Raw genomic sequence first — 12,213 nt, forward strand, 5'->3', positions numbered from 1 at the left:
GATGTCAGGACGAGAGACAGTGAGATAAACTAGGCTGCCAATCAAGTGTCTGTAAAGAGAGGGATTAGACAATGGTTTCCCCTCCTGAGGGAGTCAGATGCACATTAAGTTCAATTGGAGTGTCAATAGTCTTACTATCAGTGAGTCCAGCTTGAGACAAGAGTTCAAATGCATACTTGGCCTGAGAAATGTAAAGACCATCTATGGAATGAGTGATTTCAAGACCCAAGAAGTAGTTGAGATGCCCAAGATCTTTCATCTCAAACTGTTGACTGATAAAATCCTTGAGTTCTTGAATGCCAAGGGGTCATCACCATTTATGATCATATCATCCATATATAGGTGAAGCAAAATGATGCCTTTGTCAGTGCGATGAAGAAATAAGGCAGAATCATAAGAACTGGCAATGTAACCCAAGCGAATGATGGTGGAGTTGAACTTGGAAAACTAAGCACGCGGAGCTTGTTTAAGACCATAAAGTGCACGTCGAAGGTGACAAACCTTGTCTGGTTCAACAGAGAGACCAGGTGGAGGTTGCATATAAACTTATTTTCTTAACTCCCCATTAAGGAAGGCATTTTTGACATCCATCTAAAAAAGGTTCCACTTACTAGCACTAGTAACAGCTAAGAGGGCACGAACAAATGAGATACGGGCAACTGGAGTAAAGGTCTCCTCATAATCAATCTCGTACTCATGTGTAAAACCTTTTGCAACAAGACGAGCCTTATAGTGCTCAATGGACCCATTAGAGTGAGTTTTGATCTTGTAGATCCACTTACAACCAACAACGGACTGTCCAGAAGGGAGAGTAACCAAATCCTAAGTATGGTTCTTAGATAATGCATCAAGTTCCTCTTTCATTACAATCTTCCATAAAGGGTCAGTGGAGACCTCACGATAGGTGTGAGGCTCATGCAGTGTAGTAATGGTAGTGTAACAATGATAGTCAAGTAAGCATGCAGGAATGGATCTTACCCGAGTTGAGTGATGAGGTGGAATGTCTTCTACAAGATCTTCAGGTGGAGCAGAAGTAGGGGACCCAAGCTCAGGGTTGGGTAGCCTGTCGTCGACCTGTTCATATTCCACCTGTTTATTGAAGGGTGAACTGAGAAAGGGATTAAAAGTATCTGATGGTTGGATAGAGAAGTCTATAGGAGGATCATGAGCTTCTATAGAGGAAATAGGTGACTCATCTAGAAAGATTTTTGACATAGATGAGGTAGATAGGGAAGATCAAAAGTGAGAGAGCTAAACAAAGGATTAGTCTTCCTAAAAGACAACATTACAGGAGACAAGAAGAAAATGAGAAATAGGATCATAACACCGATACCCCTTTTGAGTTTCGCCATAGCCAAGGAAACCACAAAGTTTGTTGTGCTCATGTGGCTGAAGAAGAACAAAACAAGCAAAACCAAAGGAGCGAAGGTGATGATAGTCTGGAGGTGACCCAAAAAGACGCTCATATGGAGTTTGATTTTTGATGATAGGACAGGGAATGTGATTGGTAGTATGAACAACATGAAGAACAACTTCATCCCAAAAAGGGGCAAGAACTTTGGTAGAGAGAAGGAAAGCACGAACAGTGTCCAGAATATGACGAAGTTTTCGTTCGGCTCTACCATTTTGCTTAGAGGTACCTAGATAAGTTAGGTGATGTACAATGCCATATGAATGCAAAAAGGCTTGAAAAGCATTTTGAGTATATTCAAGAGAATTATCAGATTGAAAAATCTTGATACGTTTGGAAAATAGTGTTTCAACCATTTTTGCAAAGTTACTATAGATTGGAAGTAATTCAAAATGAGTTTTCATAGGAAAAATCCAACTATAACGAGAATAATCATTTATAAAGATAACAAAATATCGGGATCCACCAATACTAGTATCAGGAGAAGGTCCCCAAACATTATAATGAATTAACTAAAAAATTCTATTAGTGACAGATTCACTATTATTGAATGGTAAAGCTGGTTGTTTGCCTAATTGGCATGACATACAATCAAAATTGTCTTTGGAAACAAAACCTAACAGACCCCTAGAAGCTAATTGTTATACCCGAGAAGAGGGTGCATGACTAAGATGAGTATGCCAAAGTGCGAGAGAAGGTAAAGAAGAAACCGCAGCAGTTGCAGCAGCAACAAAAATAGGAGCAAAAGGTGGAAGATGAAGGTTGTCCATAGGAAGCATACGCCGAACTCTAGGACCGGTCCCAAGCTCCTGCCCCATCCTTGGATCCTGCATAATACATCCAAAATAGTCAAAGATAAGGCAATAACCTAGTTAAGCTAATTGTCCCATAGAGAATAAATTATAGGATAGGTCAGGTACGTGGAAGACCCCAGGAACTGAAGGGTTGGAGATCAAAACAGACCCTAGACTATTGCCATGTAAAGTGGAACCATTAGCTATATGAATATTTAGAGGGTGTGGTGCAGGTTCAAGTTTAGAAAATAAGGACGAGTAAGGTGTCATGTGGTTGCAATAGGCAGAATAAAAAAAACCAAGATTGAGACTTACCAGGCAAGATTGAGAGAGCAATGGAAAGAGATGCATTACTAGCCATACGAATAGCCTGAGCTATTATGTCTTGTAGTTTAGTTGAGGAGAGGTGGATAGTGGATCCAGAAGACTGAGACTCAGTTGAGACAGAAGGCATTGGCGGAGTAGAATCAGAATTGGCAATAATTGTAGTAGATTTGTTGCGATGGTAATAAGTCTTAATAGTGTGCCCAGGAGGCTTGCAATAGTTGCAAAACTTTTTGTTGGACTGCTTGCGACGATTGCTAGAGCAAGAGGCGTCAAACCCTGATTGCGAAGGTTGGTCTGTGGGAGCAGAAGGAGCAATAGCTAGAACATTCAGCTTATTCTGGGCTTGAAGGGTTGCAAGACGAGCTTCTTCTCCAGCCAAGTCATTTACAGCAGTATCAAGAAAAAAGGGAGGACTACAATTAAGAAGCAGACCTCGAATGGGCTTATAGGTCTTGTCAAGTGACATCAAGAACTCATAGAGACGGAATTCATCTCGAACATTAGCATATTGTTGAGCATCTTTTGAGCATTCCCAAGTTGGATTAGAAAGGTCAATTTGGTCCCAAAGGAAGCGAAGCTGATCATAGTAGTCATTGATATATTGCCTTGGTTCTTGCCAAAGCTTATGCAACTCAACCACTAACTGATATTTCATGGATTCGTGAGAAGTGGAATATCGTTTGGCCAACATATCCTATGCAGATTTTGCATCTTCAAAGCTGCCCAACAGATTAGAGATGGAAGGAATGGAAGTGTCTCGGAGCCAAGTAAGGATCATATAGTTATGACTATCCCATTCAACTAGGCGAGCAATGAATGCAGTAGCTTCTTTAGCTGCCCCCTTGACAGGAATAGTGATTGCATAAACACAATATTGCCAAAGCGTGCGACCTTTAAGAAAACTGCGCATAGCTTGAGACCAAGATAAATAATTTCTAGTCCCCTCTAATGTAGTATTGATGGAGCGAGGAATAAAAATATCCTTTTTATCCATTTAGAGACGCAATATACAAAAATAGACTGCAAAAAAAAAAAAAAAAATGAAATATATGCGTAAAATTGGGTAAGGAGAACCTGGTATGAAAAAGTCAACCCTGAGAAAGTCAACGATCAGTTTGGTCAACAGTCTGGTTAACGGTCAGCAGTGATGATGTGGCGTGCTTACCTGGCAAGCTGACATGATGGTGGGGCCTAATAATGATTGTGTTAAATTACACTAGGTAAATTCTCAAGTAAGTGGGGGGTCACAATGGACTGCTTAAGTCTTACTTTTCTAGATAGAATTTTCCTTAAACATGTAATTAGAACAATATAACTCCTGAGACCTCCAATCTGGTGTGTAGGCAGCCAGTGATTGGCGCTTGAGGTGCGTAGACACTAAAGCAGAGGATGCAGTGATTTGTGGTTTGATTCCTTGACGGCGGCAGAAGCGTTACAGGGAAGGAGCAATACCAAGAAAACAAGACTGCTAAGAAAAGGTTAGAGTAGTGGCTCTGATACCATGTTAGAAATACTGAACAAGAATAATTGTATTTCTTATTCGTAAGACTATACATGGGTGTCTATTTATATAAAAGGCACAGAGTGTTGTACAAGTATAGTACAAGTGTAGTACAAGTGCAGTACAAATGTGTAGTACAAGTATATACAAGTACAGTACAAGTGTGTAGTACAAGTGCAATACAAGTGTGTAGTACAAGTAAATAAGGAATGTACAAGTAAATAACAACATGCATATATGAATATAATATTTTCATAATTTTAATATCTTTTTATATAAACAAGTGGCTTTGGTAGACTTGAGCCTTTCTCAACTTCAGCCAAACGTGGCTCACCTAATATTCAAGTTCAGCAATATGCAAGCTTGATTCAATTTGCCTAGTACTACACTCATATATGTACACACACATTATTACACATGCATACAGCGTACTCATAAAACATGTATTCATCCACAGCACAAATGGGTGGTAAAATATAAGAGTAACTAGAGAACTACTACATATCAAGTGTAAAGAAAAGGTGCATTTTAATGATAAGAAGTCTTAAAAGTAAATTTACTAATGTCAATAGAATATTCATATCCATATGGTGAAACAGTACCCTTGTTGATCTGATCTGCCTCAATGAGAGATCAACCTGCCTTTCAAGAGACTCAAGCTCCTTGGTGCTAAGAGAGCCAAGATCCTCGCCCATGAAATTCCTAATAAGCAGCAACCAGCCAAGTGAATATACTTCTTTCAAGAAACATCTACACGTGCGTATGCACAGACACACACACATGCATATATATTAGTCAATTAAAAGTCCTTACATATACAAATACATATGGTTTGCATACGACCACTCATTGATACATTAATTGAAAATTAATAGGAAAAATCACCATATCAAGGGACTTACCTTTCCAATCGTCGTAGGTCATCATAACGTATTTTAAACTTCAAATACTCCTGGTAACTACTTTGTTCCTAAATATAGAAAGTACTAAAATTCATCATCAAATATTCTGTGATCAATGGGTAAATTTAAAAGAACCACAACTTGATCAAGGTTCGTAAGAAATATATTTATTCATTCTAAAAAGTAAGAGTTGGATTACAATCATTTATTAGTAAAGATCATAATTTGACTTAACATGTCTCGGTTTGCATAACGGGATGGACAAGAATAAAATAAAATAAAAATTAAATGCACACATGACAAATGAAGTGATAAAATTAGTTCTTATGCACAAATATGTAGTTAGAGTATTTTGAACGTTTTCCTCTTCTTTTTTTTAAAAAAAAAAATAAAAATAATTATATATAGTTTATTTTATTCATAATTCAGTGAAAAAGGTTAAGGAATAGGGTCTGTCTATTTATTTATTTTTCATTTCCAGAATTCCAAGTAATTAAAAAAATATAGTTTAGTTCCCAATTTTACAATATGTATATAGGAAACCAAGAGTACAGTAAAAACAAGATGTTATTTTTATAATTATTTGAAAAATTAGATATAAAAAACAAAATTATATTTCACTCCCAAGAAAAAGAAGGCATTAATTCTTTTACATTTCTCTCTCTCTCTCTCTCTCCCAATGTTTCCCAAGTTCTAATTAAATATAGATAGGAAAAAAATGCACATAGAATTTGTTTCATTTTTTGTGAAGAATTTAAAGAGATTATCATAAATCAACCAAAAGGACAATAAATTTGTAAATTAAGCTTAATTTATATCTTGTTGCCTTCATGTCAAAGGAGGATGATGCATATGCAACATGTATGGTTATAATAAAAAAAAAATAAAAGGAATTTGACCATATATTTTTTCATCATATTTAATTTTTTGTGCATATATATTCCACACGGCTAGTTGTAGTCATTAAATTCAAAAATAAACATCTAGTAAAATAGTGTTGTACACACCCTCCTAATATGTACGTACAATATTTCTATATTTAGGTTGTATTTCAACTAGACAATAATGAATTTGTGAGACCGTATTTTCTGAGTATTGAAATATTTCGGTTGATTGACATGGGGTTAGCTGATTTTATGGGCAATTCCATCTTTTGAGTTGGAAACTTTTCGATCATACGCATTTCGCTGAGTTTTTAAGCCAAGTAATATTAAGGAGATGTGTACATATAGGGATTTCTTCAAATTTCTGAGATTTCAGAAAATAAATTTCACAATGTAAAGGTTCGCGTAGACAATAGTGGGTCATTAATGAGCAAAAATAGATCATAAGAGACATAATTTTATTTTCTATGTACAATGAAATTAAGTGTATATATATATATATATATATATATATATGAGAGAGAGAGAGAGAGAGAGTGTCTCAATTCAAAAACTGAAGATTCCTAATTACCAGCACAATTAAACTGATCTAAACAAAAAAGGCGCCATTAACAGGAGACTTTTATAGCCATAAAGCATAAGTCTGTACTTTTTTTTTTCCTGATGTTGCATGAAGAAAAATAACAACAAAACAACCATAAGCTCAACTAACCTCCACCAAATGTAGAGTCCAGAAAGAAAATCAAAACTTCCGGAAACAATGAACCAAAAATATAAACAAACAAACCTAAAAATCTACTTTTAAAAAAAAATTGGGTGATTTTAGTTTCGAAATTACAGGGGAATGTTTCTATTCTAAGATAGAAACCATAAATTAAGCTGTTGCCTTAACAAAAGTTGTCAACTTACACTGATTTAGTTAAGTATGTATGAACCATCTCTATCCATATGGAAACGTGCCTCATCATGCAAGAGAAAATCTCTCCCCAAATTGATCACCCAATTCTCTTCCTGAAAATGGTATAGCTGCCCTAATCAACTTGCTTATATAAAACTAAAATGGGTTCCCAGAATTATTGAGTCCCACATCTTAACATGAAGTGATTGAAAAGGAAGCACCATCGTCATCCTTCATTTTAGGTTCTGCATGAAAGGTTAATGTTATTTTACAAGTTTTATTTTCAGAGAATGCCTGCATATTGCTCCCCTGTGTTTTGCTTGCTATTGTAGTTTGAAGCATTCATTCAGGTTCCATTTCTTGCGGTTATTGTGTTTTTTAGGCATTCATGTATGCGTTTTTTCTACAGAAGAAAAAATCAAATATCAATTATGTTGAACTCTTTTTTATTTTATTTTTTCAATTTAGGATTTTATTGTTTACAGTCTTCTGCTTCTTCTCATTTGTTTCGCAGGCATCATGCCTCGGTAGTGTATCGTTCAATTATTTTCATATATAGATTCTTGTCTTGTCTTTTCTTTTTTTCTTCTTTCCTTTTTAAACCCCAAAACTAACACGGCCCACAAAACCATTCGAAATTTTGATCATGTACCCCAAGAGTCTTCACTTTCAACCAAATGTTCCCACCGACACTCAATTCTTATTGCATGAGTTCAGCTTTGTATGTTCTTGTTGTCTTCGTAGTTTGTGCAGTTTTCTGTCCTAAAAAAAAAAAAGAAAAAGGATTACAGGTTTTTTGGTCCATAACATGGTTTTTAATTTGTTCTTATAGAATTTTGTTCATATTGTGTTCTTATACAGGTTTTCTCATAGAAGAAGATGTGGCGAGCATGATATCATATGCCAGAACAAAAACAGAAGAGTTGGATTCATGCAGCAGCAGTACCCACTGGCAGCCAAACAAGTTGCGCAGAATACAGCACATTAGTGCAGCCTCCCCACCAAAATTCAAAGGCGTGGTGATGCTGCACAATGGGAATTGGGGTGCACAAATTTACAGCAACCACCAGCGGATCTGGCTTGGAACATTCAAATCAGATAAGGAAGCTGCTATCGCATATGACAGTGCAGCCATCAAGTTTAGAAGCGAAGATTTGCATCGAAACTTCCCATGGAATAGTTTGAGTGCTCAAGAGCCAATTTTCCAAAGCCACCTTACAGCAGAAGAAGTCATAAACATGATCAAAGATGGAACTTACCAATCCAGGTTTGAGGAGTATTTGAGGAACCAACCTTACATAAATAGCAAAGTAGAGCTCAGCCTAGCCACTGCTGGGCATGTGAGTGAAGCCAAGGAAGGAGGGTCCTCATGCCAACAACTATTCCAGAAGGAGCTCACTCTTAGTGATGTAGGGAAACTCAACAGACTTGTGATTCCAAAGAAATATGCTGTGAGATATTTTCCTCAGCTCTCTGACGGGGAAGACAGCATGCAAGTAGTTGTCTTCGACAAACAAATGAAGCCATGGACATTTCGCTATTGCTATTGGAAGAGTAGTCAGAGCTTTGTTTTCACCAAAGGATGGAACAGATTTGTCAAGGAAAAACAGCTGAGGGAAAAAGATGTGATTACTTTCTACAAGCGTGATAGTAGAAGAGCCATGAAAGAAGGAAGGTCGTTCCTAATGATCGATCACGAAGAAGAAAATAATTTCTGTTTTGTTAAGGGGTTGGAAGAGTTGGAAACACGAAAGGCATCTCTGATGGTCAATGAAGGAATTAGGCTTTTTGGTGTACAAATTGGGTGATGCAACTTAGGGGACTGTTTGCGCTCAATTTGAGAAGTGATTCGGATAATATTAATTTCAAGCTAATTATTGGAATACCATGACTTGTTTAGGTCTCGCGTGTAGAAATACCAATATTTCTTTCTATTTAATAAAGTATGACAAGTCTTAGAACTGATTTAGTTATTGTTTCTAGAGGAACATTAATAATGACTTTCAATATTTTTCTCTAATAAATATGTCATTGCAGCCTTTTACCAGAATTGGTATTACTTTAATCTGCAAGCAATATTGCTGCAACTTCCAACATTTATATTCATTAATATGTGCAAAACATTATTCAATTGCTAATGCCCTGATTCTTTAAAGTAGCAAGTTGATAATGTTAGGAATCTGAGGAGCCCATGGGTGGGCTTGATATGCATGGGTGAACACCAACTTGACTCAAAAGCTTAAATCTTGAGCCCAACCATGTATATAAGCACTTATCATCTACTTTATTTTCCAATGTGGGACAAGCTCACAAGTGAAATTCTCAACAATCCCCCCCTCACTTGTGAGTTCCAACCGCTCCCTTTTGAATGGAATCAGTCTTCCTTTTTGGGAGTAAGTTCAATTCTCCAACAGTTGCTCAAGTGGGCCTTACCACTGGCACCTTAAGTGCGTCAGATTGCATTCAACGTGCTTCCGAACCAATCCTATCTCTTACATCTTAACCCTATTTGGATCCATCCGTAGCCTAGATAATCCTTATTAGTCTCAGTCACACACTTGGTCCTCCAACTGTTAGCATGTTAGGAGAATTAATTTTACGTCTCGACTTTTTTTACGATGTCGCTCACCTAGAGTTACAAACCGTTGGCTCTGATACCACTTGTTAGGAAAATGAGGAGCCTATGGGTGGGCTTGATACACATGGGTGAACACCAACTTGACCCAAAAGCTTAAGCCTATTGGGTCTTGGGCCCAACTATATATATAAGCACCCATTATCCACTCTAATTTTTCAATGTGGGATAAGCTAACAAGTGGAATTCTCAATAGATACTTCCACTAAAATTACAATGAAAGCAATCAATGTAATGTTTATAATATAAAAAAGTTATGTCGTTTATGTACCAGAAAATTAGTTAAGGAGAACAAAAACTATTTGTTTTATTTTCATACAACATGATTGGGACAGTTTTATGCCTTTCATTTCACTAACATACTGACTGTTGTTAAATTATTCTAATGAATATTGTCAAGGATAATAACTGATTGAATTGTGAAAATTTTTAGTTACTTTCAAAGGAATTATGTTACCTAAGATAAGCAATGTATAATTTTTATCAGCAAATAAAATCTTATTAAAAGGGTATCAAAGAGATGGCATCCAAGTACACTAAACAAGAAAAGAATCACCACACAGCAAGATCTCAAAAGAATCAAAAATGACTGGAGGATCATTAAGAAATAGCCCACCATGCCAGCTCATAACAATGGTTCCACTGGTCTCTATTGATCTGTAGGGGCATAGCCAATGAAAATCTTGTGACCACTCTTACGTGGGGAAAAGAAACTCTTGACTAAATTTTTATCAAAGATTGAAAGTATGTGATGAAGGAGGACTTGTGGTAAAGGGTAATAATAAGTGAGGCAAAGAAAAATCCAAACATGGATCAAGTCAGAAATCCCGCAATCAATCTAAGAAGAAGAAAGCAATCTGGTGTTATAAATGCGGTAAAAAGGGACATGTGAAACCGAAGTGTCCGGATTGAAAGAAGGGAAATTTTGAAAAACATGAGAGTACTTCAAAATTTGTGAATGCTATTCAAGAAGGAGGTTCATTGTGTAGTGATGGTGATGTTCTATTAGTTTTAGCGGGGTCGGATAATCTAACGGACTCTTGGATACTTGACTAGACATGTTCTTATCACATGGCTCCGAACAAGGAGTGGTTCAACACTTATAGGTTAGTGAATTCTGGATCAGTTCTTATGAGTGATGATGTTTCTTGCAATATCATTGACATAGGAAATGTAAAGATAAAAATATTTGATGGTGCTGTGAGAACGTTGTGTAATGTAAGACATATACCAGAGTTGAGGAAGATTTTGATATCATTTGGAACTTTGGATTGTAATGATTTCAATTACAAGTCAGAAGGTGAAGTTATGAAAGTATGGAAAGGAAATCTGACTGTAATGAAAGAGCAGAAACTGGATGGGAATATCTACACATTGTAGGGAACTACCATTGTAGGTGAAGCTGCAGCCATAAATGTTGAATCAGATGAAACCGTCTCATGGCATATGCGCCTTTAGCATAAGGGGGGACACGACATTAAGGAATTACACAAGAGGAAACTTTTGAAGGGCTTGAAATCATGTCAGCTAGAATTTTGCAGGATTTATGTTCTTGGAAAACAAAATAGGGTAAAGTTCGGATCAACTATACACAAGACAAAGGGTATTTTTTATTATGTGCATTCAGATGTTTGGGGCCCGGTTAGAGTTGCATCAAAGGGTGGACATGTGTATTATGTGAGTTTTATTGATGATTACTCACGGAAGGTCTGGGTTTACTTCATGCATCACAAATCAGATACTTTTGTCAGGTTTAAGATTTGAAAAGCTGAAGTGCATAACCAGACGGGGAGAAGAATCAAATACTTAAGGTCGGATAATAGAACGAGTACGATAATTCTCGGTTTGTAGAGTTTTGTGTGCAGCAGAGCATCAAGAGACACTTTACAATTTGCTGGACACCTCAGCAAAATGGTGTGGTAGAATGGATGAATTGGACTCTTACTGAAAGGGCTCGGTGTCTCAGATTAAATGCAGAGCTACCGAAGAACTTCTAGGCAGAGACAATGAGTATAATTTGTTTTCTGATAAATCAATCACCAAGGGCATCACTAGAGGGTAAAGTGGTAGAAGAGGTTTGGACAGAAAATGCAATAGACTACTCTGGATTGAAAGTATTCGGGTGTTCAGCCTATGTTCACATATCTAGTCAGGAGAGGTCTAAGCTTGACCCAAAGTCTCATTGTTACATTTTTTTGGGATATCTAGAAGGTGTAAAGGGGTACAAGCTGAGAGATACAGTGGCAACAAGGTGGTGATTAGTAGGGATATAGCCTTTGATGAGAAGGTTATAGTGAAGTGTACTCAAGAGTGTGATGAACAGAAATAGAAGCCAGAAAGCTAGGGTAGTGATGAACATGTTGTGCAGGTGGAATTGGAAGCTTAGGGCAACGATAATGATTATGGTCCTATGGTTGCAGGGAGCTCTTGCTTCGGAAACTAGCAAGTCAATGGTATTCCTATGCGGAGATCCAGACACACTATCAGACCTACACCAAGGTATGGATTTGAAGAGTTAGTATCTTATGCTCTCCTAACTAGTTGCAATAATCCAACTATATTTCAAGAGGTAGTGCACGACTAGGAGAAAGATAGGTGGATGAATGCGATGATTGAGGAGATGAAACCACTACATAAGAACCAAACTTGGGATTTGGTGGAGCTTGCAGATGGGAAGAGATCGATAGGTTGCAAATGGGTCTATAGGAAGAAGGAGACAATTTCATAAAAGGAAGGAGAGAAATTCAAGGCACGGTTGGTGGCAAAAGGATATTCACAGAAGAAGGGGATAGATTATGATGAGATCTTTTCTCCAGTGGTTCGACATACTTCTATCAGAATTGTGTTGGGGTTGGTAGCCC

At 37.1% G+C, this 12,213-nt stretch overlaps 2 protein-coding genes across 2 annotated transcripts in view; one reads left to right on the forward strand and one right to left on the reverse strand.

Annotated features, from left to right (window-relative positions):
- The window catches only part of LOC131160689 (agamous-like MADS-box protein MADS4), a 72,818-nt gene that overhangs the window by 12,244 nt on the left and 48,361 nt on the right, over positions 1-12,213 (reverse strand). The window contains exons 3-4 of the mRNA XM_058116545.1: positions 4,936-5,003; positions 4,636-4,735 (exon numbers count right to left, since the gene is read on the reverse strand). Of these exons, the coding sequence (XP_057972528.1) occupies positions 4,636-4,735; positions 4,936-5,003 (168 nt within the window). The remainder of the gene's footprint in view (positions 1-4,635; positions 4,736-4,935; positions 5,004-12,213) is intronic.
- LOC131160688 (AP2/ERF and B3 domain-containing transcription factor At1g51120-like) lies at positions 6,803-8,764 on the forward strand. Its single transcript, XM_058116544.1, has 2 exons — positions 6,803-6,973; positions 7,579-8,764. Exons 1-2 carry the CDS (start codon positions 6,967-6,969, stop codon positions 8,523-8,525), a joined length of 954 nt encoding a protein of 317 aa, XP_057972527.1. The 5' UTR covers positions 6,803-6,966; the 3' UTR covers positions 8,526-8,764.

Source organism: Malania oleifera, chromosome 7 (genome assembly GCF_029873635.1).
Source record: "Malania oleifera isolate guangnan ecotype guangnan chromosome 7, ASM2987363v1, whole genome shotgun sequence".
Classification (NCBI taxonomy): Eukaryota; Viridiplantae; Streptophyta; class Magnoliopsida; order Santalales; family Ximeniaceae; genus Malania; species Malania oleifera.